At 40.4% G+C, this 27,478-nt stretch overlaps 1 protein-coding gene across 3 annotated transcripts in view; it reads left to right on the plus strand.

Annotated features, from left to right (window-relative positions):
- Positions 1 to 2,712: 2,712 nt before the first annotated feature.
- LOC133474336 (hexokinase-1) overlaps positions 2,713 to 27,478 on the plus strand; it is a 33,100-nt gene continuing 8,334 nt past the window's right edge. Inside the window, exons 1-13 of one of the 3 annotated variants that reach the window (XM_061765934.1) lie at positions 2,713 to 2,823; positions 4,322 to 4,479; positions 14,009 to 14,171; positions 17,415 to 17,761; positions 18,244 to 18,339; positions 18,433 to 18,532; positions 18,604 to 18,787; positions 20,199 to 20,354; positions 23,156 to 23,243; positions 23,563 to 23,708; positions 25,825 to 26,017; positions 26,108 to 26,219; positions 26,749 to 26,897. In XM_061765934.1, the coding sequence (XP_061621918.1) occupies positions 4,417 to 4,479; positions 14,009 to 14,171; positions 17,415 to 17,761; positions 18,244 to 18,339; positions 18,433 to 18,532; positions 18,604 to 18,787; positions 20,199 to 20,354; positions 23,156 to 23,243; positions 23,563 to 23,708; positions 25,825 to 26,017; positions 26,108 to 26,219; positions 26,749 to 26,897 (1,797 nt within the window). In that variant the 5' untranslated portion in view covers positions 2,713 to 2,823; positions 4,322 to 4,416. Of the gene's footprint in view, positions 2,824 to 4,198; positions 4,480 to 14,008; positions 14,172 to 17,414; positions 17,762 to 18,243; positions 18,340 to 18,432; positions 18,533 to 18,603; positions 18,788 to 20,198; positions 20,355 to 23,155; positions 23,244 to 23,562; positions 23,709 to 25,824; positions 26,018 to 26,107; positions 26,220 to 26,748; positions 26,898 to 27,478 lie in introns of those variants that run through there. The other 2 variants (XM_061765935.1, XM_061765933.1) reach the window with 2 other exon arrangements.

Below are 27,478 nucleotides of genomic sequence, written 5' to 3' on the forward strand. Positions count from 1 at the left end.
CTATTGTAATGGTCTTCTGACTGGACTCCCTAAAAAGAGCACGAAACAGCTGCAGCTCATTCAGAATGCTGCAGCTCGGGTTCTGACCAGAACAAAGAGGTCAGAGCATATTACTCTAATTCTAAAGTCTTTACAATGGCTTCCAGTCAGCTTTAGAATAGATATTAAAGTTCTGCTACTGGTGTATAAATCATTAAACGGTTTAGGTCCTGAATACATGAATGAAATGCTAATGGCATATAAACCCAGTAGGGCTCTGAGATCGACAGACTCAGGTCAAATAGTGGCACACAGAGTCCAAAGCAAACATGGTGAAGCAGCATTTAGCTATTATACTGCACGCAAATGGAATAAGCTGCCAACAGAAGTGACGTCAGCCCCAAGTGTGCATGTTTTTAAGTCCAGGTTAAAAACTCTTCTTTTTTCCCATGCATTTTAGAGCATTTCCACTTTTAAATGATATTTCTTGCACTATATGCTGTTTTAATTGTATTTTAATTTTTTTTCTCTTTGTTTTAAATGTTTATAAGATGTTTTTTTCTTTGTTTTTAAAAGCTTTAATCATGCAAAGCACATTGAGTTACCTTGTGTATGAAATGCACTATATAAATAAATTTGCTTTGCTAATATACATGTATATATATATATATATATATATACACATACATAGCTCAGTCATATCCCAAAACATCCATCCATCCATCCATTTTCTGAGCCGCTTCTCCTCACTAGGGTCGCGGGCGTGCTGGAGCCTATCCCAGCTGTCATCGGGCAGGAGGCGGGGTACACCCTGAACTGGTTGCCGAGCACATACAAACAAACAACCATTCGCACTCACAGTCACACCTATGGGCAATTTAGAGTCTCCAATTAATGCATGTTTTTGGGATGTGGGAGGAAACCGGAGTGCCCGGAGAAAACCCACGCAGCCACGGGGAGAACATGCAAACTCCACACAGTCGGGCCCGGGGATTGAACCCGGGTCCTCAGAACTGTGAGGCTGACGCTCTAACCAGTCGGCCACCGTGCCGCTATCCCAAAACATACCCTGCAAATTTCCTCAAGGTTATCACTATGGAACCAAACAATTATCTTTTTTTGCATGTTTTCCCTTGACAAGAACAGCATAAAATGCCAGGTTGTAAATGAAAACCAACATTTCAATACTTATGGATTGCCATTTCATATTTATCTCTCTGCATTGTCTGTCTATCTGTCTGCTCTATTTTAGTCCTTCTGCTTTATCTGCCAGACTGGATCCATGCCTGTCTAATCATGTGTCTGCTTGCGTGGTATACACACACACAGACAAATCCAATAAAATGTAAAGCTTTATGGAGTGCACTGGATTAAAAGACACTGATGTGAAAATGAATGCGATCTGATACAAGAACTGTGTCACAAATGTACTCGCACCAGGAAAAGTGAAAGGCAACAACAAATGAGACAGGATTATAGGAAGACAGGACAGAAGCGTGGAGATAGAAATTGCGTGCTAACGGGGGTGAAATAGTAGCTAATCTGGGGAGGATTAACCCAGATTGCCTCTTAATAAATTTACACAGTGCTCGTACTGAGATCCATCCATCCATCCATTTTCTGAGCCGCTTCTCCTCACTAGGGTCGCGGGCGTGCTAGAGCCTATCCCAGCTATCTGAGATGATTAAAAAAAATAATAATCACTGGACAAGCTATCAAAAATGTTGACAGACTTTTGTTAATGAATGTGAACTGAATAATGAAAAACGCTACATTCGCGAATGATAGCATAATAACTGAAGAAATACACTGTACCTGTACATTTTCTCTCTCATCTTCATCTTTTGTGCTGATGGCCACAAAACTACAAACAAAAACACAAGCATGTAGGTTAGCATATGAGGTCAAGAAGGAAATATTGTATTTAGTGTGTGTGGTCTTGTGACTCAATGCTGAGTGCTTCTGGCTATGGTAGAGTAACTTTGGTGAATAATTGCCCCATAATTTTAGAAAATAACATGACATGTACATGAATCACACTTTACTTTTAATCCTTCTTTCAAAGTAGACTATTTATGAGGGGCACATTTCACTATGGTGTCAACAGTTTTTTTTTTTTTACACTAACCCAAAGTAGACACCCAATGAGGGCAACAGCCCCTACTGAAAATCAACACATAATGTGATCTGTGACTAGAAAAGTCTACACAGCCTTGTTGAAATCCCAGGCTGTTTTTCTATTCAAAAAAAAAAAAAAAAAAGACCAAGATGCAGTCATCCCTCACTATACTGCGGTTCACTCTTTGTTAGTTCAGTACATTACAGATTAAAATAATAATAATAATTTAATTGTACTTATATATCACGGATTCGTCGCGGACTATATATTCTGTGGTTAATATTTTTACACATGGACTATTACTGCAGTGCAATATGCACCAGCCAGGAGGAAAGGCTGCTTTAAAGACAAGAGAATGTCCAACATTTTTTATCATTTCACACTTATACAACAATATTATACAAAAACAAAATCAAAGAGGCAAGGGTGAAACGTGCCTATTTCAATCATCAATATTACAATAATCAATATAAGTGACACAAATAAAATGCCCCAAACTGCTCACATTTTCTTAGTGTGGGCTGGTTCTGAGGAAATATATGTGTCATTCATCCACGGTGTCTTCCAAATATATCCCACAACTACGCACACGCAAAGTGCACCGTAACATCAAAGACATGAAAGAGCCGAGGGCGTTAGAACACATGCACACAATCTCGAAAAAAGAAGCAGAAACGGCTCAGGAAATCACCTATACAATTTACCTCAGGCTGTCAAACTTAAAGGTAAGTTGGCAAGATTACTTTTATCTCCAACTATAAATTTCCATTTAGCCAAAAAACCTTTCGCAATTTGCGGGTAGTTTATTAGCTGTTTTTTGTTTTTGTATTCAATAGCAGTTGAACACATACGTACAAGTAGGACACAGACAGATATAAATTGGGACTGTATTTCACGACAGTCCCAACAAAATGAAAACCATATTATAACAACACTCAATTTCCACATAATTTGTCAATGGCAAGAGGAGCAGCCATCTTGGTAACTAACGTGGGCAGGTCGCGAAAGTTGAAACCCCTCTCGAGTACGACTGACTTTACGCGGCGTTCTGTTAACACACACATTTTCTGGCAGACAACTTGGAAATTCTAACTTTCCAGTAGAACAGGAACTAAGGGCAACTCACTCGCTATCCCGGTTACTTAACCCCACCCTCGCCTCTGTTTCTAATTAGAAGAGCTCTTCCTCCTCCTCCTCTTCTACCAACCCTTGGGCTTGCCTCCGTGTCCGCAGAGCAGCCAATCAGAGGCGAGCATTTCTCCTCCTGAATCTTAGACGGCAAATCTTACGTATACGTCGACGCCATATTGAATGTGTCAAAATGAAGCGATTGTATTCGGTGCTTGTGATTAAACAAAATAAATTAAATGTAAACATGAGTGTTTCTTATTCAGAAAAAAAGTCACATCTTCAAGATTTAAAGATTCAATATTCAATGTTAAAATTTCAATATTGTAAATCAAAGTAACTGTGTTACATACATTGTTAGCTAGAAAAACATGACAACATTAGATGAATACATTGTTTTGGGGATCCTTATATTCTAAAATTTACAATCACCAGAAAATAGTTACAACATTGTTTTGATGCCTATTGACAAAATATATTAATCTGTGTGCATATGTGGGGAACATATTATCAATCAGTATGTAAGCAACAAAAAAATATGTATTTTTCTACTCAGTTATTGTGACAATACATATTGATATATTGGCGTTTCTGTTTTGTACAGTATGTACTGTACACTGTCTGAGTGTCCAGAAAAGTGCGACAATAATAATAATAAACATTGACAATCATCAGATGAAAAGGTGCATACGTTGTTTAAGGTGCGTATCTGTTTCCCATTTATATTGGTGTATCTGCGCGCGCGAATGGGTGAATGAGAGGCATTCATTTTGCCCATTTTGTAGCGTGTCGCTTTCTGAAGCCCATTGACACATTCAATATGGCGAACGTGCTCTCGTATGCCAGCACAGGACAACTCTCCCATTTTGGGCTTCGTCCCAAACCACACGCACACAACTTCTATCCAATGAGATGTCAGATGGTGGGCGTGGCTTGCTGCCTCCAAAGTTGTTACGTCCTCCCCTCATTACTGCTTCCTGGCTTTAACACACATGCTGAGAGCAGAAGAAGTGTCACACATGACCCGGGGGACGACTTTTATACCTGCCTCGACTCCATTGTGGCTATTTATTGGTCTCTTGCTCAATGTCATAGGCTTTTAGTGTTGAATGAAGTAGACGCCCAGGAGGGTAACCCCCCCAACCCCGCCCCCCATTCCATCTCTTGTGTGTGGGAAGAAGAGGAACAGGATGATTGCAGCCCAGCTACTAGCCTACTACTTCACTGAACTCAAGGATGACCAGGTTAAAAAGGTGAGTGCTCCATTTTCACTCCGGCAGTTTGTTTGTTTGTTTATTTATTTATTTATTAATTATTATTATTATTATTTTATTTTTTTGTGAGTGTCAGTTACACTTGTTGTTTCTGTTACCCTGTTATCTGGCAGCGTGCATATGAGACGCACTGCACTGCTATTTCTGTCTTGTAAGATGTGTAGTAAATGACGTGACCCAGCAGGAGTCTGGCACTGGTGCTTCCTTGTTGGTTTGAAGAGGAAACGAATGATCATGGAAGAACAAATGACCACACCGAGCAAAAGTTGTTTTTAAGCGCATCCGTGGATGGAGCCGTTTGAGCATTCCTTAAGATCCAGCAGATCCTCAATATCCAGCTTAAGGTCCATGTACTAGTACGCTCTTTGTACTCACTAAAAGGACAATTCGGCACACTCGTAGAAAAATTGTGACTTGTAATGTTCCCCCCCCCCCCCCCCCCCCCCCCCCCCCCTACTAGTGCCACATTTGGCCAAGTAGTACACAATTCAACCTTACTAGACAACTATTGTGGTGCACTTGTAGCAATTGGCCCATTGGAAGGCAATAGTGGAAAAAAACGTTCCTAGTAAGATACAGTCATTGTACTAGTTGTGAAATGTGTTTTTTACGAGTGATGTTCTTTACGCAACTCATACTTCCTTCCATTGGGCCTAGTAGTGTTTACTAGTGCAGCACAGCAGTTTACTAGTGTGGTTGAATTGCATACTGGTAGGCCAAAAGTGACACTAGTCGTGGAAAAAAAACATTACTAGTAAGGCTCAGTGGTTCTGCTTGAATGCTGAAATGTTTTACTAGTGAGGACAAAGAGCATACTAGTACATGGAGATCAAGGATATTGAATAAATGCTCAAAGGGCTTTCCATAAGCATCAACACATTTCTTCTCTGAAAATTGAATCATATATATTTGCAGTTTTATCAGTGTTATCCAATCCAGAGTTTCCAAAATTTAGGGACAGGTCAAAGTAGATTTTAAAAGGTGACATGAATTTATTTTCTCCACATTTGTCATTTGTATTCATTTATCTGATTAAATAGTGGCCAACTGATTAGCACAGCCACCTTACAGTTCATTATAAATGATAAAATATTTGTAAAATAAACAATTCTATAGATGCATTTGAAAAATAAATTCGATGTGGACCTTGAGCACAAACGTTTGACCACCCCTGCCATAAACAAGTTGAGTTGAACACCATGAATGTTCACCTTTCACTACTTCCTCACTACCCAGTCACTGCCCTAATTCAGATTCCTGGTAAAACGTGACTGATGTTATTTTCATGGGCCTTAGGGCACCGTTAAAGGAATGTACCATCTTGAAACTCCCCACCCCCCGCCACTACTTCCTATCTCATGGTACAATAGACGGCATGTCATCTTTGTTCCCCAGATCAGAATTAATGTACAGTATTCACATTTTCCACCAACATGTGCTTTGTGATTCCCAAATGAAGCAGGGGGCCCCTTTTAGGTCGCTCACTGATGACGTCGTCGGATTCTCTTTTAGTCACGGCTTCCTTTATAAATGGAGGCAATGGAGGCTTCCTTCTTCTAACCACCCTCTCCCTGTGTGTGTGGGTCTATGCTGCTATGGAACAACGTTCTGCGGTGATAAAAACATTAGCAGCACTGGCGATCTGATGCAATGCAGCGCATCTCCCTCCCTCCCTCCCTCCCTCCCTCCCCTGTCTCTCTCCTGTCCTCTCTCAGACTCCCTGAAATAGGCCAGCTTTGAGCCATGTGACTGTAAATGCCACGCAGAAGGCGTACGCACACACTCCTGCAAGACTCCAGCCAGGTTGGAAGTTGTGTCTCCCCTCTGCAGTGAGGGATTGTCTTTTTGACCTTTATGCCAAACATACCCTTGCAAAAAAAAAATAATTGCTTATCCATTGTGAGCATCCACACTTCATCACAGTGTCATGAGCCAATGTCACCCATTCACCCCCAAAAAGTTACGATTTTCCTTTGAAAATCATATTCATTGTAGGTTAGAAGGTATGTTGTAAGGAATGCATATTGGTCAAACTTTTTTTTAAAAATATATTAACTGCAGAGGGGGGTCCTCGGGGGCATGCCCCCTCCACCCCCAAGCAAAAAAAAAAAAAAAAAAAAAAAAAACACTTTTTACCCACTTTGTGCCCCTTTTTTGTGCAGCCAAAAGTGCGCTCGTAGCGGCTAAAAGTCCCCTCTGAGTGGACACGAGTGCCTTCAGAGCAGCAAAAAGTGCCCCTGAAAATGTTCAATCAACAACCACCCACCCCCAAACCCCAGTCGATGATTGGTTTCGGAGTTGGAAAAAGTCCCCCAAAAGTACTGTGCTTCCCCACTTTCAAAGTCGTTCTGACTAACAGCCAGCAGACAACATGCAAACAGCAAAATATGCAAGCTTGCTGACAAGGTGGAGATGTTTAGCTAATGTTAGCATTTAGCGAGCACATGGTGGCCCGTGACTTAAGCAACATAATTCAACAAATATACAGTTTATTGCAGATTTTTTTTGTTGGTCAGTGTAGTGCATTCACTAAGCTGCAATTCCAAGCTTGGTCATGGACCAAATTAAACTCCTAAGGCAAGTACCACTATATTTCCATTGGGAAATTGGAGTTTTAGCAACACCCCGTAACCGATTCCGTTCAACTTTTAGGGTTTTCCGTATCGCCCCTCTGTCCACTGCAGTGTCCTTGACTGTACTTTTGACTGTACATTGTTGGCATTTTTGTATGTGTGCTTCACTGTGATCAAGGCAAGATGGCAGAGGGCAGACCAGAGGACAGTAGTTTTCCATATTGCCACATTGTGTGTGTGTGTGCGCACACATATACAAACACCACAGCGTCAGGTTTCAGAGCTCCCCCAAGCCTGTGACAAGGAGAGCAGGACATTGTTGGCAGGTAGAGGGTGTGTGAGGAAGGGTGAGGCAGTGAGGGGGAAGAAAGAAGAGAGCTACACAGAGAGTGAAAACCAACCCTTAGGCAAAAAAAAATAAATAATAATAATCACATATTTTTAAAATATGGATATTGGACAGTTTCTCATTCAAAAACACTAGAAAATGTGCCAAACCTTTTGACTGGTAGTGTATATACAATATATAAAAATGAATGATTACAGTGGACAAGACATCAAAGACCTTAAGAAAAAAAACAACTATGACAGTCACACCTATGTTGGCGTATAACTGTGATTGTGATATGTATACCAGCGTTTCCGAACCTTCAACGAGCCAGTGCACATATTTTACATTAGAGAAAGCTCACAAGCAAACCAAAAAAGTCACAAAAAGTATATACTGTGGTACTGCGACTTACGAGTGATCTGACTTATGTTTTCCAAGATATGAGTGTTGCTCTGACGATTTATTTTTCTTTGTCTTGAGTTGTGAGCAAAAATTTGACTTGTGAACACTAGAAACTAGTTTGTGAACAATTCTTCAAAAAAGAGGCCAAGTGCTTGCTTCAAGCTGTTTGCCAGTGCCTCCTGCTGGGGTGTATGTCAACAAAGAGAATTACATAGTGTATTCCACCAAACACCACATACGTGTTTTTGCTGTTAGTCGACTCGCTTAATGCTAACACACGACGTCATAGACAGGCTAACAAAACTGAAACTAGCATCGATGTTGAGGTGTTATAACCCTCTAAGCAACAGATATTTGAGCACAAACAGTCTAGAAACACACAAAGACAGACAATATAACAATACTCACAGGTTTAATATTCTTTATCCTCTGTGGAATTTCACACAATGAATGTGTGAAATTATGATGCAAACAGTTTAATTCTCTACATTCTATTTAATTACATTATTGCTATACATTTTTATAAAGTCTCATGCTATAGAGTGCTATGTTTCTTATTTAAAAAGAAACAAAAAAACATCTTTTGAGGGTTTATGGAGGACTGGAACAGATTAATGGCATTTCCATTCATTTCGATGGGAAAAGACTGTACAGTGGTACCTTGACTTACGAGTTCAATTCGTTCCATAAGCTCGTAACGCAATTTACTTGTCTATCAAATCAATTGTCCCCAGTGAACTTAATTGAAACACTAGTAATTCGTTTCAGCCCCATAATTTTTTTATTGTGTTTTAATGTAACATTTTCTAGCTTGAATCAAGATTACATTTCTTTTTGAAGCTGCTCTCTTTAACAGCTCAGATAAAGTGCTGTGTCTTGGTTTAGTGCTGCAGAGGCAGTCGTATGACGTTACTGCTACATCATCTCTCATCTTGCTGCAGGAGCTAAACCTGTCATGCCACCAGAGGAAGGGAAAAATGTAAACTGCCCAATTTTTCCTCTTCCCATGATCATCTAAGCCGGTCGCCTGAAGATGTTCTCTAAATAGAAATAGGAGCACACTATCAGTGTAAAAAGGTCATGAATAAGAATCCAAAAGCAGGGTGAGTGAAAACACACTGAAACCTCTGAAGTTGATCACTGTTCTGTGATGCTGACAGCCCAATGATATGTTTGGTTTTAAAACGTTTGCCATTAAAAAACAACAACATACAAATAGAAATAGAACGAACCAGAGATCACTGTCCAAGACATGAACTTGCTGTATCTGGCACAGGGTGTCTTGAAATACGTTTTTATTTATTGTTTTTGTCAGTTTCACATTATTTGAGTGAAAATTATTTCTTTTTTTAACAGAAGGTAATTTTGTCTGTGTGTACTAGGACCAAATTGGGGCCATTTGCTTGTTGCCACACACTCAAAATAAATTTACATTTCTGTCGTTTTTCAACTCTAAATCTAAATCTAAATAAATAGTGTTTTTGGAATGTGGGAGGAAACCGGAGTACTCGGAGAAAACACACGCAGGCACTTGCAGAACATGCAAGCTACACACAGGCGGGGCCGTATTTGAACCAGGCTCCTCAGAACTGTGAGGCGGATGTGCTAACCAGTCGGCCACTACAGTACATAAAATGTGTAATAAATTTTTTGATGTCATTATTTCATTGTACTGAAAGCATTTGAGTAACAGGACGGAAAGTAACAGGAGTCAGGTTTTTTTTTTTTTGCATTCAATTGGCATGTTCAACTCAATCATCAATCAAATTGTGCTTATATAGCACTTTTCGTACATAAAAATGCAACCCAAAGTGCTTCACAGAGATAAAAAGAGACAAAAAGCAGGAAATATACAAAAACCCACCTCTCCCATCCCCACATATAAATGCAAACGCACTCATACGAACACACACACACGCACACACCTGCATGTACTCACAAACACAGCGCTATGGACTAATAGTATAGAGACATGGCAAGGCACTGAGGATCCTGGATCCTGTTGACAATAAGCACATTACAGCGGTTCAACAAAATATGTTATTTTAAAAATAAACAACAGCAACATTAGGTAACAGGGCTGAGCCGAGAATTCAACCACTCAGTCACAGTTCTAATATCATCAAACATACAGAAAAATAAATGAGTGAAGTTTTGGCCTTCCCATGGCCTGCAGAGTTTCTGAATGATGGAACGACCATGCGACTTGTGGAATATTCAAAATATTTCTGAAATGGTATTGCGTTAGGGTAAGAAGACTGAGTGAAAACCCAGAGAAATGACTAAAGTGTACATTTATACTTTTTTTTTTTTTTTAAAAGACAAAACTTAAGCTATAGGTGGGTTAAAGAGTAACACAAATAAGTAAAAAAACCAAACATTTAAACAGGATTTAAATTATTATATTTCATAGTAAAATCGACTCTTAGGAAGAATGGAGAAGCAACGAATGCTATGTTTCCAGTGTTCAATGTAGTTCATATTGATCTTTTAAATTATATTCAATCAACTCATTGTGCAGGACACTTTGCTTAATTGAAAAAATGTGCTTTACAGTTAATTTTATCATGCATTTAATTTCCTAGGGACACAAATGGCACTGATTCGATGGAATGTTCCAGGAGTATATTAGTCTGTACAGTACTTCAATTAGCCGTAGCTTTGTTTAGATGGACGTCAACATGCCGAGGGCATTGCATTTGTGCTGTGATGTTGTCACGGGCAGAAGGTGTAATGTGCAGTGTCGTGCTGCAACATCAGCTTTGTCAAGACCCAACATGCAACTCGACTTAAAATGTCAAATTAAGGATGTTCACAAATTGCAAAACACAAAGTGGACCACTTTGGTTTGTCTTATTTATTGTGGTGTGATTTTTGAATAAGTAGTAAGTGACTGGTGTGAGGGTTCACAAGTGACAATTAAGAGCATGAGCTAATGAGTTTCTATGCCAGACTCCACATGTGGGAATGTTCTAGGGAATGTAACACCTGCACACTATTGTAAACACTTGTAAACAGTGCCCATCAGGTTGCTTACTGCTTTTTTTGCGTTGTTTACAGTAACTATATCATATGTATTTTCTTTCTAGATATTTTTAATGGACTGGGAGAATGTGTTCTGAACTCCTGCTTCCAAGTCTGTATTAAACAGATTAATACTGCCCGGAAAAGCTGAGACATTGCAGAGGTCTGCAAGGTTCATTTCCACATAATGGACAGATTTACTAACTATCTATTATTTTTTTTATTATTCCCATCCAAAATGTTAGCTTGGATTTATTTATTTATTTTAATTGTGTTGCGTTTACTTCAAAGAATGTTCGTGTTGAATTTTGATGCGACTCAGAATTCCTGACCACATACAAATGTTTATATTTTACTATAGCCACAATTAGCCATATCTCATTTTGAATCAAATATTCCAGGTCAAACATGGTAATGCCAAGTCATATATGTGATCCAGATGATGGAAAGACTTGTATCTGAAATCTCATCGCATCTGGTTATAATTAGTTTTGGCTTCTTATATTGTACCAATATTCCTTTGAAGCTATAATTATGGGTCATGATGAAACTTTATCACCTTTTAAACAATTGAGTTCCTGTTTGACATAACCATTGATAAAATACTTATTTCAAAGAGAACGAATACTGTAAATGTCTCAAAATGGTCATCTGTATGTCTGACATACTGGATCCAGTCAGTTTCTACTGAATAGTCAAATTTTCTTCCTGTAAAGTCTCACACAGGCACAATAACCCTGTAACACAAAGACAAGCGGCTTCCAGGAAATGTGACGTCTGTAAGGGGTAATGAAATAAAGAATAGCACTTGTATGATCTTACTTAAAATTTATATTTTGAATGTATTATGGATTGAACATTGTTAGAGCACTTCTAACACATCTTCTGCAAAAAAGAAGAGTCTTAAAGCAAGTGAGAATTAGACGTGGGCTTGTTCATTCTCTGACATGATGCAACACTGGTTTGTTGAACATCCTGTTCAACACCACACAATGGGACACAGGTTGCGTGAGTGTGTCAACACTATGGGAAGTTTTCAACAAGTAGAGAGATGTTACAGCAAAGTACAACTACAGTGTGTAGCAACTTTGATCTAGTCTATAAATTGTGGCAATGACGCATGTCGTCACAGGACTGGTTTGATGTCATTCACTTCCTTTTTGTAAGGGGACAGGATGGTAATGATTGAACAGTATGATTCATTTCAGACCTTAGATTGATTCAGAATGTGGGTGTGGAATTGTAAAGTCATGAGCAGATCCCCTAATGGTCCCTCTTTTGCCAAGGAACATTGTCAGTGACTGAGATTGGTGAGAGGTTATGCCGACTGTGAATAGGGAAAATCCTCAAATAATTGACGCTCATTATAAATGCATGCAAATGTTTTTCTTTCTTTTCCTGAAAAAGAAAAAGACTATGCACGGGATCGGGAAAAATGTACCGCAAATTAGCAGGGGTTTCCGGGAATGACAGAGAAGAGGTTCAGGTTCCAATTCTGCTAATAGGTGAATCGGCAAATGCCGAACCGCACATATGCGGGGGGGTCAGTCCAGTCCACCCATCTATCCTCTTAATCGCTTCTTCTCACTAGGGTCGCAGGTGTGTTGTTTTGGCGCCTATCTCAGCAGACTTGGGGCGAGAGGTGGGGTACACCCTGGACTGGTCGCCAGCCAATCGCAGGGCACATACAAACAAACAACCATTCACACTCTAAATCACACCTATGGACAATTTAGAGTCTTTAATCAACCTACCATGCATGTTTTGGTAATGTGGGAGTAAACCACCATATACAGCGTTCCCTCGTTTTTCGCGGTTAATGGAGACCAGAACCCTCCGCGAAAGGTGAAAAACCGCAAAGTAGGATTTGCCCCTCCAGGAATTTTTGTGGATGTGTATGTGGGTACTAGAATGTTTCAAATATGTAAACAGTATTTATACTTTACATATTTGAGACAAAGATTACAACAGTACACGTATTTACTTAAATCTTGAATTATAAAACCTTGTACAGTAATTAACATTCATCAACATTGCCTTCTGAGAGAGGCGAAGAGGCTTGCGTTGGAGGCGGTGGAGAGGCTCTCACTTGACTCGTAGAGGCTTTAGGTTCACTCCGAGACTCTTCTGCTGGAAGCGCTGATGGTGTAGCTGGGGTTTTACCTTGGACAAAAACATCGTGATGGGTAGTTGTTGTCTTAGTTTTTTCTTTTGCTTCAAAATTCCCCTGTACAAGGACATAACCCCGTCTCTTATTACACGGAGTTACCACACGTTTCGCTTCCTTATTGAAGCAGTTTTGCGGATGTTTGCATCCTCTTTCTTGATGTACCGCACTATAGATTCATTCACGCCATAATGGCGTGCCACAGATGCATAACTTCTGCCCTCTTTGATCAAATCTAAAAGCTTCACTTTTTTGCTGATGGTCATCATCTTCTTCCTCTTGGGCACCCGGAGGAAGCTTTCGCAGGGGCGCATCGCTTCGGCGGCATTCTAAGGGCTTGCTTGACTAATCAAAAAATGTATCGCTTAAACAAAAAAAGTTGTTGCAAAGACAACAGCGTGGACGAGACTGGCGAGACACAACAAGGGAAGATGCTGGGTGAGGCTGCGACGATGCGCAGCCAATCAGCTCAAGGGATAAATCTACTCGTTCTCTCATTGGTCGAAGTCGCGCCGGGAACCAATCACGTGCCTTGTATGGGTGGCCGTACAGTACAGGCATGTACAAAGCCTCTGAGTCAACTCATCTCTTTGTTTGGCATGCAAGGAAACCTTCTCTCGCATGCATCAACATGAAAAACGCGTCTTTCCGCAATATGGATACAATTTATCTATTTATTTATTTTTAATGAATATTTTGGAAAAACCCGCGAAGCACTGAAGCCGCAAAACGTGAAGCGCAAAGTGGAGAGGGAACACTGTATAAATAACCACTATTGTTTTAACTTTTATTATAGTGTCCTTGTTTATTGACGGTGAACCGGCCCATAACGCCAATAGCCATATTTATGAAGCAATGTGATGCAATAAATGAACAAATGTTTTGGGGGGATTTTTTGCGGGAGATATGCTATGTTTAAAAAAAAAAAAATTAATCTGACTTTAGAATCACCTGTTTTATATTTTACTGTATTGTTATTATGGTAACGTTTGCTTTTGTATGTGTCGTCAGATCGACAAGTACTTGTACTCCATGCGCTTCTCCGATGAGACGCTACTGGACATCACGCAGCGCTTCCGCAGGGAGCTGGTCAAAGGATTGCGCCGCGACACCTGCAGCACGTCATCTCTAAAGATGCTGCCGACATTTGTCCGCTCCATCCCCGACGGCTCAGGTCAGTGTTTCAGTGAATTTGCAGATATTGTATTTACAATGAGCCCAAATGTTCCTTGATGGTCCAACTCTTTAGGTCTGCTCATTTTTTATTTTAAATCAGCTGTTTGTCAGCTGATGACTCACACAGATGAATCAACCTGTCTGTTTCACACTGCCCCTCACCCCAATGCCAAACTGTAAGATATGCCGTATCGATGACTCTTTTGAAAACTGCTGTACTGTATTTGCGGTTTTTGTTTGTTGTGCATCATTACAGAGTAGAAAGAACAAACAGTTAAATGGAGTGCATCTGGCAGGTAATTTTGGAACACTTTTATCAAAGATGAGTTACAGTAACTACTGCAGTGTAGCTACAGTTACCTTGAAACAAATTACTTTACTGATTACTTGATCTTAAAAGTAACAGTTACTTTGCTGATTACTTGATTTCAAAAGTCACGAAGATAACTTTTAGTTACTTTCGGCAGCTGCCAAGTGGCAGGAATATCACTTATCCACAGTACAAAAAAAGGATTAGCTTAAACGACAGTAAGTTCCTAAACGTAAACAAGCGCACTATTCTCAGTACACTGCCGATTGTGGTCCATGAAAGCAACTGTGTGTGTGTGTGCGTGCGCCTTTGTGCGTGCGTGTACGTAAACATGAAAGTGAGTCACACATACACACACACTATTGCTCCCACCACAGTAAATTTGATGCGAAGAGCGAGAACACTTTTTTTCTTACTACGTGACGTCAGCCGTGCAGCGCGTTCAACCAGCTCACAGACAAAGTTGAGATTTCTCACTTTTCATTGTAAATATTATTTAAGCTAAGTATTGTACGTTCTTCAGTGAGTCAGTCCTTACCCTACATGACTGACTGATGATCGTGCACTTGGTATGAATAATTAAACCACAATGCATTGGGCGTGTAACACGGCAGTAAAAATGTATTCTTAATGTGTAACTAAAAAAGTAACAATAATCAAATACACTTTTTACTAAGCAAAATAACAAAAATAGTGTGGCGGCAGGAAAGCGCGCATTTCTTTGCACTTTTATGGTACTGCACTGCGTCACTGTGCATTGTAGAATCAACAATCACTTCCAAATCACTTTCTTCTATTCGTTGGAAAAAAGGGTGGTCTCAGTTAAATGCTAACACACACTTGGACTGCTCTTTGTTTGAGTCACCAGCTACAAATTACTGTTTGGTGAGAGACATTAATGATGCAAAAGTAACTATTGTTGGATTGAAGAAGTAACTGTAGTCTAATTACTTTTCCGGGAAAAGTAACGCGTTACTTTGCTCATTACTCAAAATGTTACTGTGTAATGAATTACCTGCATCACTGACCTTGAGCTTGAAATGAGATTTTATATTGTTAAGACAGTTGAACTTTATCTAATCTGAAAGCCATAAAACAGTTGTAAATATACTGCTGTTGAAACTCACCAGTTCTGAAGAGACTATACAAATGTTACAAACCTTATTGTAAAAATCGCCTTCACACTGACTCATAATCATTTCCTGGAATCTTCACTTTTGTTTTGGGAATGAGGAACATATTTGATTTCTTCCGGACTGTTGTGCGTTATAATTAACTTTCAACCTACATTCAATTAGAAGTGGAATTGTTGACAAGCTAAATAAGTACAGTGGAGCCCCACCTACTCACCCCATGTACTCACTGTTCGATGAATGATGATGAACTGTTTAAAAAAAAAAAAAATAAACATACAACCCCAATTCCAATGAAGTTGGGATGTTGTGTTAAACAAATAAAACAGAATACAATGATTTGCAAATCATGTTCAACCTATATTTACACTACAAAGACAAGATATTTAATGTTCAAACTGATCAACTTTAATGTTTTTAGCAAATAATCATTAACTTAGAATTTTATGGCTGCAACATGTTCCAAAAAAGATGGGACAGGGTCATGTTTACCACTGTGTTACAATACCTTTTCTTGAAACAACATTCAATAAAAACGTTTGGGAACTGAGTACACTAATTGTTGAAGCTTTTTAGGTGGAATTCTTTCCCATTCTTGCTTGATGTACAGCTTCAGCTGTTCAACAGTCTGGGGTCTCCGTTGTCGTATTTTACGGTTCATAATGCGCCACATATTTTCAATGGGAGACAGGTCTGGACTGGAGGCAGGCCAGTCTAGTACCCGCACTCTTTTACTACGAAGCCACACTGTTGTAACACGTGCAGAATGTGGTTTGGCATTGTCTTGCTGAAATAAGCAGGGGCGTCCATGAAAAAAACATTGCTTGGAGGGCAGCATATGTTTCTCCAAAACCTGTATGTACCTTTCAGCATTAATGGTGCCTTCACAGATGTGTAAGTTACCCATGCCATTGGCACTAACACAGCCACATACCATCACAGATGCTGGCTTTTGAACTTTGCGTCCATAACAGTCCGGATGGTTCTTTTCCTCTTTGGCCCGGAGGACATGACGTCCACAATTTCCAAGAACAATTTGAAATGTGGACTCGTCGGACCACAGAACACTTTTCCACTTTGCATCAGTCCATCTTAGATGAGCTTGAGCCCAGAGAAGCGGGCGGCGTTTCTGGGTGTTGTTGAGAAATGGCTTTTGCTTTGCATAGTAGAGTTTCAAGTTGCACTTAGGGATGAAGCACCGAACTGTATTTACTGACATTGGTTTTTTTAAGTGTTCCTGAGCCCATGTGGTGGTATCCTTTACACATTGATGTCGGTTTTTGATGCAGTGCCACGTGAGGGATCGAAGGTCACGGGCATTCAATGTTGGTTTTCGGCCTTGCCACTTACATGCAGTGATTTCTCCAGATTCTCTGAACCTTTTGATGATATTATTGACCGTAGATGATAAAATCCACTGTAGTGTAGTGTGTAGCAAAGTTTGTATGAACACTACACACAACTTTCAACTGTTATCCTATCATGGATGCACAATACAAGAGGTGTTCTGGCTGGCCCAGCAATTTTATAGAGTACCAAAATAGGTGATTTCATGCCATTGAAAAAAGGGAAATAATATTGACCTTATTCCATACCAGGGGTGCGCAAACTTTTGCCCTGGGTCACATTTTTAAAATAGACTGATCGGCAAGGTCATTCTTAGATGGTGTAAAATATATCATCACAATAATGTTGAAGCTGTTATTTTACATTGCTCCCACTATCTCCTTCCAGCTCATTCTTCACTTATTCTTTCTTCCTCTGTGACAACATTTCCCTTGTTTTTTTTTCTCCACAGAGAAAGGCGACTTCATTGCTTTGGATTTGGGAGGAAGTGCCTTCAGGATCCTTCGCGTCAAAGTCAGTCACGAAAAGAAGCAGACTGTTCAGATGGAAAGCCAGATCTATGGCACACCAGAGGACATCATGCATGGGAGCGGAGCAAGAGTGTGTTCGCACGCACACATGCACATTCACATACACACACACACTTTCATTCACACCTCCGTCACCACCTTGTTCCAGTTATTCGACCATGTGGCAGAGTGTCTGGGTGACTTCATGGAAAAACAAAAGATTAAAGACAAGAAGCTGCCAGTTGGGTTCACCTTCTCCTTCCCTTGCCAGCAAACCAAACTGGACGAGGTAAAACTATTCCAAACACCTGACAATTTCCTCTTCATTTATCACAGCCATCTTGTTTCCCAATGTCTCCGTGTCAATCGTGGTGCTAAACTATGAGATGCTTTAGTGGTCGAAATAACCTCTTACACCCAACAAAAATTCTCTCATGCTCACCCAAAGAAACTGTCACGCTCATTGGAGAAACCTCTCATACAGAAACATACAGAAAAACCTCTCAGCGCAGGCAACGGGCTGAGAGAGGGACTTATTGCATGGCAGAACCAATCGGCATTTGAGATTTTGCGACAATTGCATTTTTTTCCTCTATATGAGTTTTTTTGGTTTTAGAGCAGTAAGAGGGTTTTGTTGAATAAGAGAAGTTTTTTGTGTGTGTGACAGTTTTTTGGGGCTAAATGTGTATTTCTTACCGATCAGACCCCTCAGATGTTTTTCTGTAGTGTTGTTGCAGCTTCAGTGACAGGCTTTGCTTTGTCTGTCTGCAGAGCACTCTGTTAACGTGGACGAAGCGCTTCAAGGCGAGCGGAGTGGAGGGCATGGATGTCGTCAAGCTGCTCAACAAAGCCATCAAACAACGAGGAGTAAGTCATGTCTTCACCGCCACTGGAGTTTTTGTAGAGCAGCATGTTATCATGAGGGGCTGCCATGACTTAAGTCTTTCCCATTTCTCTCAGGACTATGAAGCTGACATCATGGCTGTGGTGAACGATACCGTCGGAACCATGATGACGTGTGGCTTCGACGACCAACGCTGTGAAGTCGGAATCATCATCGGTGTGTCCACTTTGTTCCCAAACGAGAGCTGAGTGCATACAGGAATTTATTCATAATTACATTTCCTTTAGGAACTGGCACCAATGCGTGCTACATGGAGGAGCTGCGTCACATCGACCTGGTGGAGGGCGACGAAGGCAGGATGTGTGTGAACACTGAGTGGGGTGCATTTGGAGACGACGGCTGGCTGGAGAACATCCGGACGGAGTTTGACCGAGAGATTGACCGAGGTTCTCTCAACCCCGGCAAACAGCTGTACGTCACTTTGGCCCACTCATGCGGCTGTTTTTATATTGGAACAGCATTACATTTGTATGCTCTTTTTTATGTACTTTTGAGGCACAGACGTTGATATATATTTTACAATATGGGAAGAAATGGGCGGCACGGTGGACAACTAGTTAGCACATCTGCCTCACAGTTCTGAGGTCCCTGGTCAAATCCGTCCTCGCCTGTGTGGAGTTGGCATGTTCTCCCCGTGCCTGTGTGGGTTTTCTTTGGGCACTCCGGTTTCCTCCCACGTTCCAAAAATTGATTGAAGACTTTAAATTGTTCGTAGGTGTGAATGTGAGTGTAAATGGTATTTATATGTGCCCTGCAATTGGGTGGCGACCAGTTCAGGGTATACCCCGCCTCTCGCCCAGAGACAGCTGGGATAGGCGTAACCAAGCCTGCAATCCTTGTAAGGTTAAACGGTACGGAAAATGGATGGATGGGAATAAATGTATTGGGATGTATGCTGTATATGAAGTGAAAATAGAACAGAAAATCCTCTTTGGCATGGCTCATCGAAGAAAATAAAAGGTGTTCCAAAATGTTTTATTTAAATATCTGAGTACGTCCTTAGCCAGTGTGGCACTGGTACCACAAGTCGTATGTGGGCTCCCTCAAGTAGCACAAGGAAATTATCACTGTGTTAGTACAGTTCAGTTGTATTTAATTTTTAAGTTTGTTGCATTTGCATTTAATCTTTCAGAACGGTTTGTTTTTAAACATTTATTTAGGTAAATTTTTTTTGTAACTTTTATGTGCAATGCATTTTTTATTTATTTGTTATTTAACTACAGTTTTTTTTTCAATATTTAAGCACAGTGTTAATGTTCAAACTGCGCATAATGTTGCAGTTGCTTACAATAAAATTAAATATAGGGGGGTTCTGACGAACACAGGCGCCTACTGTATTTTAATGTTGGCCATAATGGTGGTGCTTGGAGAGCTTAGGATTTTTAGGTAGTTCTTGGTATAAAAAAACAAAAAAAGAAAAAAAAAACGCTGTCCGAGGCAAACAAAGGAAAATAGGGTTCATGTTGAAAAATTCAATGTTCAATATGCACACTGCCTGCGACGTGACACACATTAAGTCGGTAGTCCAGCTCCTGCTTAATAAAAGACAACCTTCCTCTTTGAATTTTTTGTACCATGTTCAAATCTGCTTTCCAGTTATTATATTTGTGTGATTTCCTTGACAATGCAAGCTACACACACATTTGTTTGAGAATATTCTACAAATGCCTTTTCATTGCTAGTCATTCTACACACTTGAAAAAATATAGAATCCAATAGAATTGTCCAAAATGTCTTCATATGATGAAGAACTTAATATTCAGGGACAACAAATTCCAACCCTTACTGTTACTTTTCTTTTTATAATTTTTTACGGCTGTAGGTTTGAGAAGATGGTTAGCGGAATGTACATGGGCGAGCTGGTCCGTCTCATTCTGGTCAAGATGGCCAGAGAGGGTCTGCTGTTTGAGGGAAGGATCACTGCTGAGCTTCTTACTAAAGGGAAGATTGAAACCAAGCACGTTTCTGCCATTGAGAAGTAAGTCGTATTTCAAAAGGCAAACTTGATGTGCATCATGAATGATTCAATTGCTCATTCCAGTCAGTACCTTAGCAGACTACAAAGTCAAGTTAATTTTTTTATTGACCTTTATCATAAAAGATTGTTTAAGGACGACAGAGCGGAGAAGCGGCAGTAAAACAGGCCAAAATCCAGATGTCAGGGGGTGACACAGGGCAAGAGACTAATTGCATACTAGGTGTGGTTTAATCAAATGCAAGAGTGGAGAAATAAGTCTTGAGTAGAGATCTACATATTTCTACAGCGGTAGCTGCTCTAATTTTTGCAGGTAGGGCCCCAATAGAGAATGCTCAAGGGTTGCACAAAGGTGTCCTCCATTGGGCCTGAAATGATATGGAACATGGCTGTAGGGGTTAAAGGTTAAATTGTTACGTTATGTTTGTGAGGTCTAGGGCTGCAGCTATTGAATATTTTAGTATTAGAGTGTCCTACAAAAAATCTTATCCAATAACCGAGTATTGGGATAAATGTGATTTAAAAAAAATATATATATATTTTTTAAATTTAAATAAAATAAAATTTAGTGTTTAAAGTGTAAAAATTAAAAAGAAAATTTAATTCACATTGAGCAGCAAACAGTACTTTCTTGTCTCTAAACATTTTCTATGAGAATTTTAAACAAATATATAAAAAAAAAATATAAATCAATTTAAGCTTAACATTTTTGTAAGTGGCGGCACGGTGGACGACTGGTTAGAGCGTCAGCCTCACAGTTCTGAGGTGTGGGGTTCAATCCCCGTCCCCGCCTGTGTGCAGTTTGCATGTTCTCCCCGTGCCTGCGTGGGTTTTCTCCGGGCACTCCGGTTTCCTCCCACATCCCAAAATCATGCATTAATTGGAGACTCTAAATTGCCCGTAGGCATGACTGTGAGTGTGAATGGTTGTTAGTTTCTATGTGCCCTGCGATTGGCTGGCAACCAGTTCAGGGTGTACCCCGCCTCCTGCCCGATGACAGCTGGGATAGGCTCCAGCATGCCCGCGACCCTAGTGAGGAGAAGCGGCTCAGAAAATGGATGGATGGATTTCTGTAAGTATAAAAAACATACGGCATTAATTATAAATGGCACATTGACTTGAGCAGCTAGCATTTTAGCATGTGACATAATGCAGTATAGGTTTATGGCTGTGCCGTTTATGAGTTTATAGACCACCTGACTGAACTCGAATGAAGACACCTTGAAAGGAAGTGCACATTATACAAATAACACAATGGCATAACATGAACCAATAGACGAAATGTAACCACATTATTAACCAAAGTTGCGCTTATGGAATGTCATTAAGTATGTAACGGAATGTAATCAAATCGTCAAGGAGCCGAAAACAGTCACAGAAAAAGGCAGTAAACACAGTGGCATGACAATTGAGCAAATAATACAAACATAAATCACTAAAAAGCGTACTCACTGTGTTTCAAACACACACACACACGATCGCTGCAGTGCAGTGACAAATCCAAATACGGCAGTATAACGAGTCAATTGCAGTCACTGCTCCGTGGTGAGTTAGAGCTCTCAATGCCATGAGGCAAATTAGGCCGCAATTGCGGTTTCTGTAATCTGTACTTTTTGTACGGAAGCAGTTGAGTGGCCTACTGCCCAACCCCAGCACCTGGTATTCCTAGGCGGTCTCCCAACCAAGTACTAGGACTGGCCCTGTTTAGCTTCTGAGATCGGACGATATTTGACAGCATGTGGGGATTGGGCCGGCTCCGTGGTAGATTTGAGTTATTTAGTGTTCCCCTTTCTGCTCAGTCTGAAATGCACTTGACATTTTGTCTTTTTTCCTCCACATTTATTTTCTCTGACGTCGTCACCATCTTCTTTGTTGTGTTAAACGCGGTTTGCAAACTATAATAGTGTATTTGCGCCATTTTCCCACTCCTTGAATCAAATATGAGGACCTAGCATTGATGACGTAAGCATGTTGTCGTCGTGCGTTTGCTCAGCTGAGCTTCACAATTAACTATTTCCTGCTATTAACAGGTAGTTACTGTATATGCAAACCGTATCAAACTGAGAGGGCAGCCAGTCAATGAGTTAAATAAGCGGATCCCCGAGGCAGAAAAAAATCCTCGAGCAGTTTTGTCCTCAAAGTCCTCGAAATACTCGAATATTCGTTGTAGCCCTAGTGGGGTCCATGCTCTGGTCCTCTTCACAGGGACTATGAACTGTAATCTGTTAGTTTATAGACGCCATTCCTAAATGTATAGGATTGTGACCAAAGGGCAATATATAAGTACGTTTAATGTCACAGCAACGAACCGAATTTCTAATTTGGCTGCAAAGACTTTTAAAACTTTGGACAACTTGGACATTGTCCATGGGAATTAACAGGATACAGTATAACATATATATACACAAGCATATTCATAATAATGTGTATTTTCACAAAATAGCAGGCAGCATTTTAAAATCTATTTTTTTCAGAGGTTGACTCTACCATTATTAATGGATTGTCTAATTTATTTTTTATGTCTTAAACCTTGATCTTTGGTTTGACAGAATAAATATCTCTAAACCCCAGTAGCCAAGTTTATGCTGCAAGATGTCTTTTTCACTACAACATTGTCTGCTTCCTTAATAATCAAACCTCAAATATCAGCAATTTTTCATCTCATAATTTTCTCTGTAGTCTCATTAATTCCCATTTATTCTCATGGGAAGGTTCCAACTTTGAATAATGCCACCCTTGAGTTGATCTGAAAAAGTTTAGGACACTCTGCTTTATAAGATTACATCACAGTCTGTCTTGTTTAGGAGTAAGGAGGGATTAACCAAGGCCAAAGAGATTTTAACCAGACTTGGTGTAGAGCCCTCAGATGACGACTGCTTCGCCGTTCAACATGTGAGTATTGTTGCCAAAATAGACCATAAAAGAATCCTTCCTGGAATGGAGTCTGGCCTAATTCTGGTACCTTTTACCCTTTAGTCTGGCTTCCTCCCACAGTCAAAAATGTATGTTAGGTTAAAGTGAGTTTGAATGGTTGTGTCTAAATGTGTTAGGCATGTGATTAACAGGTATTAAATCCAGGGGTAACCTCACCTGCTACACCAGATCATAGATAGATAGATTCCACTTTTGCATGACCCTTTAATAAGCGGTTTGAAAAAAGGATCGATGGATTTTTAAAAATGTGTTTTCCCTCCCTCATCCGCTCCATTAGGTTTGTACCATTGTGTCTTTCCGCTCTGCCAACCTGATAGCAGCGGTGTTAGCGGGCATCCTCAAGAGACTCAAGGAGAACAAAGGTGTGGCCCGACTGCGCACCACTGTTGGCATCGACGGATCTCTCTACAAGATGCACCCACAGTGAGTCATACAAACACTCATGGAAACACATTCATTTATTTACACTACATCCACCATCCAAAACATAAGGTAATAAATCATAATTAGAAATCTCCTACTTATTCGCGGGTCACGATATAGAATTCACCTATTTGCGCTTTTTGTGCTCTTTCTAAAACACTCTAAGATGCTGCCAAAGCCTTATCTAAATAGAGAAGTAGTATATTACTTGTTGTCAAGGAAGTATTGAATTGATACATCTTGGTATGTTGGGGAGGAGCTACAGTAAATTTAGGGTCAAAGTCGTTAGCCCATTCCATGTGAGTGGACAGCAAGAAAAGCAAACGACCAAGGATGCCGGTACATTGTGCAGCATACGGTTGCGTATAATGCCGTATAATTACAACAAAGGAACTGGGAGTAGCCTTTCTCAGGTAAAAATATATTTGTAGGCTTTTTTTTATTATTATTTTTTTTTAAACAAAAAATGTTGTGTATTGATTGCACGTGGTTTGGCATTGACAAAAAAGTAAACCTCATGAAAGTCTGTTGAGAAATTAGCAAGTTACAACTTCATTTTAATTGCCTTTGATTGGAAACTCGCTGGCGGCACGGTGTACGACTGGTTCTGCAGCAAGACAGCAAAAACAGTACAGTATAGTACACACAGAGAGGGGCAGAGGTGGGTAGTAATGGGCTACATTTATTCCGTTACATTTATTTAAGGAATTTTTGGGATAAATTGTAGCCATCAGAGTGGTTTTAATGCAACAAACATTTTGCTTTCACTTGAGTATTTTTGTTAAAGGGGAACTAAACGCTACATGTCAAGACTTCGTGTTATATTTTAAATGTGCATTTGTTCTTTATCTGATGTCGTTTACTTAAGTATACAAAGTAATTATTCTTACATTTTTTTTTAAAACACCACATCTACTCTCCTATTGGGGGGGCTGCCATTTTTATGTCATTATGTGTGCAAAGTTGCGAGAAGCTGTCGTGTATCAGCCCTTCCTTCCAAGCCGCTTTGTTTATTGACAAAACCAGACAGAGTTATATATATTCAGCATCCGCCACAACGCATTGCGAGGGCCTTCAAAATAAAAGTGTCACCAGTAATACATTAGAGATCAATGCGTTGTTAGGCTTTTAAGTTGAAGTTGGCCCTCACAGCGTGTTGGCGACGTGTTACCGTAATGCTTAGTATGAACAATTGTTGGGGGCTGGCTTGACTTCTTGACTGGAGGCTGTCCTGACCGCATTTTATGTTACCATCATATAAGCCTACCGTTGCCACCAACATCAACACTGGCCAAGGCCTGAGTGCTGTGGGCGAATGGCCAACACAGCTAGCTGTTAGCCGCTAACGCCGGAAGGATTGACTGATATACGTCACATTCTCGCGACTTGGCACACGTTATGATGTAAAAATTTCAGCCCCCGTAGGCGAGTAGATGCAGTGCTTTAAGCATATATTTTTTTAGAATAAATACTTCATAAGTGGCATTGTGGACAACTGGTTAGCACATCCGTGTCACAGTTCTGATGACCCGGGTTAAAATCCGGCCTCTCCTGTGTGGAGTTTGCATGTTCTCCCCCCGTGCCTGTGTGGGTTTTCTCCGGATACTCCGGTTTCCTCCTACATCCCAAAAACAAGCATGGTAGGTTAATTGAAGACTCTAAATTGCTGTAGGTGTGAATGAAAGGGTGGTTGGTTATATGTGCCCTGCAATTGGCTGGCGACCGGTTCAGGGTATACCCCGCCTCTCGCCCAGAGTCAGCTGGGATAGGCTCCAGCATGCCCACAACCCTAGTGAGGATAAGCGGTACGGAAAATGAATGAATGAATATTTCATAGAGTTACGTAAACACCATCAGATACAGACGATATGCACATTTACAATATAATAGGAAGTTTTGACATAAAGGGTTTAGTTCCCCTTTTTAAAGAAGAAGCTGTACTTCATTACATTGAGCTAGATTCTGCTCACTATTTGTATTTTTATTAATCTATTATTGCTTGCACAATCTATATGTTTTGGTCTGTATGTGCACAATCTAATGGAACACCACAACCACAATAATACACGTATTTCTGAACTTCACAATGACTACCTCTTTGACAAATCTACTTCAGGTATGCCCGTCGTCTTCATAAGACAGTCCGTCGGCTAGTCCCGGACTCTGATGTGCGCTTCCTTCTGTCAGAGAGCGGCAGTGGAAAAGGAGCCGCCATGGTGACGGCCGTGGCCTACAGACTCGCCGAGCAGTCGCGGCAAATTGCACAAACTCTGGCGGAGTTCCGCCTCATGACTGATCAGCTGCTGGAGGTGACGAGGGATGAATGAAAGTGTTTTCTTTCGTGTGCGTGTGAGACTAAAGTTCTGTTGTACTTATGAAGGTGTTGTATGTTTCTTTAGGTAAAGAGACGAATGAGGACTGAGATCCAAAATGGCCTTTCGAAGGCCACGCAGGAGTCCGCTACAGTCAAAATGTTGCCAACTTTTGTGTGCAGCACTCCTGATGGCTCAGGTTAGACACAACCAAAACATTATTCTTTTGCCCATTTTTTTGTGAGGACTCAACAGACAAGGTGCATAAATGCGCTACATGGACATATGTTATTTGTCTCTGTACAGTGCTTTTTGGTGTTTGGCACTGTCAGACAGCTTTTTACGTTAGAGAGCAGCCAAACACCAAGGTCATGACTTGGAACAGTAGGAGCAAACGGTGAAGGCTTTATCTGCAGCCTAAGGAGCTATGTCATGTCACGGTGTACTCTCACGCACATTCTGACCTGACTTTCATATAAACAGTGGTCTGCAGTGAGAAAGTTTTATGCTAGCCAGACCAGCTTCCTCACTCCAGGATTTGTTTTTGATAAGATGTCACACCTACTGTAAATTCCCACTTTGAAGACGTTCGAGGTGTTTGCATATTTAAAAAAATATATAAACCTAATTAGTTTATTCAGTTCAATGCAAGCCATGAACATTTAAGCACATTTAAAGTTTGAATTGCACTAATTATTTTGTCTACACGTGTCTCCGTCTGACTTCAGAAAATGGCGATTTCCTGGCTTTGGATTTAGGGGGAACCAACTTTAGAGTTCTGATGGTCAAAATTCGCTCTGGGAAGAAGAGAACAGTGGAGATGCACAACAAGATCTATGCCATTCCTCTCGAAGTGATGCAGGGAACAGGAGAGGAGGTGGGTTTGCCATCCAAATGAAAACCTTGTGCATTACATGTCAAACAACTAGGGGGCAGCATATAACATGACAAAATAGATGTAAAGTGTGTGGAAAGTAGTCACATTCAGAGCTGGTGTGAAGATAAAGGTACTCACTTGCTAAAATAATATACAAACGTGTGAGGGCAGTAAAGGTACTCACTTTCTAAATTAATATGCAAAAGTGAAAGTCTGAGAATGTAAGTGAAACTGAATAAACTGTACTTGGTGATGAGGGAAAGGTGGGAGTGGCAGCAAGATAGTGGAGACCTGCCAGTTCAATGGTAAGCTTGTAATCAGCTCGGTAGCAGGTTTAATGTAGACTGGCTGGCGTGGTGTTTGGGATTAGTGGTGACTTGACTTTTTTTGTCAAGGTAATCCTGTCTATTACCTTTGGACCTTTGCTTCACTTAAAAAAAAAAAAAAAAAAAAAAAAAAAGTTGACCTGAAAAGTTAAAACTCAAACTGGCTTAACCATAAAACTTTTATTTACTGCATAGATAGTGTTTTAAGTAACATGCAATGGTGCCTTGAGATACAAGTTTGTGAGCATGCTGAAA

Source organism: Phyllopteryx taeniolatus, chromosome 2 (genome assembly GCF_024500385.1).
Source record: "Phyllopteryx taeniolatus isolate TA_2022b chromosome 2, UOR_Ptae_1.2, whole genome shotgun sequence".
Lineage (NCBI taxonomy): Eukaryota > Metazoa > Chordata > Actinopteri > Syngnathiformes > Syngnathidae > Phyllopteryx > Phyllopteryx taeniolatus.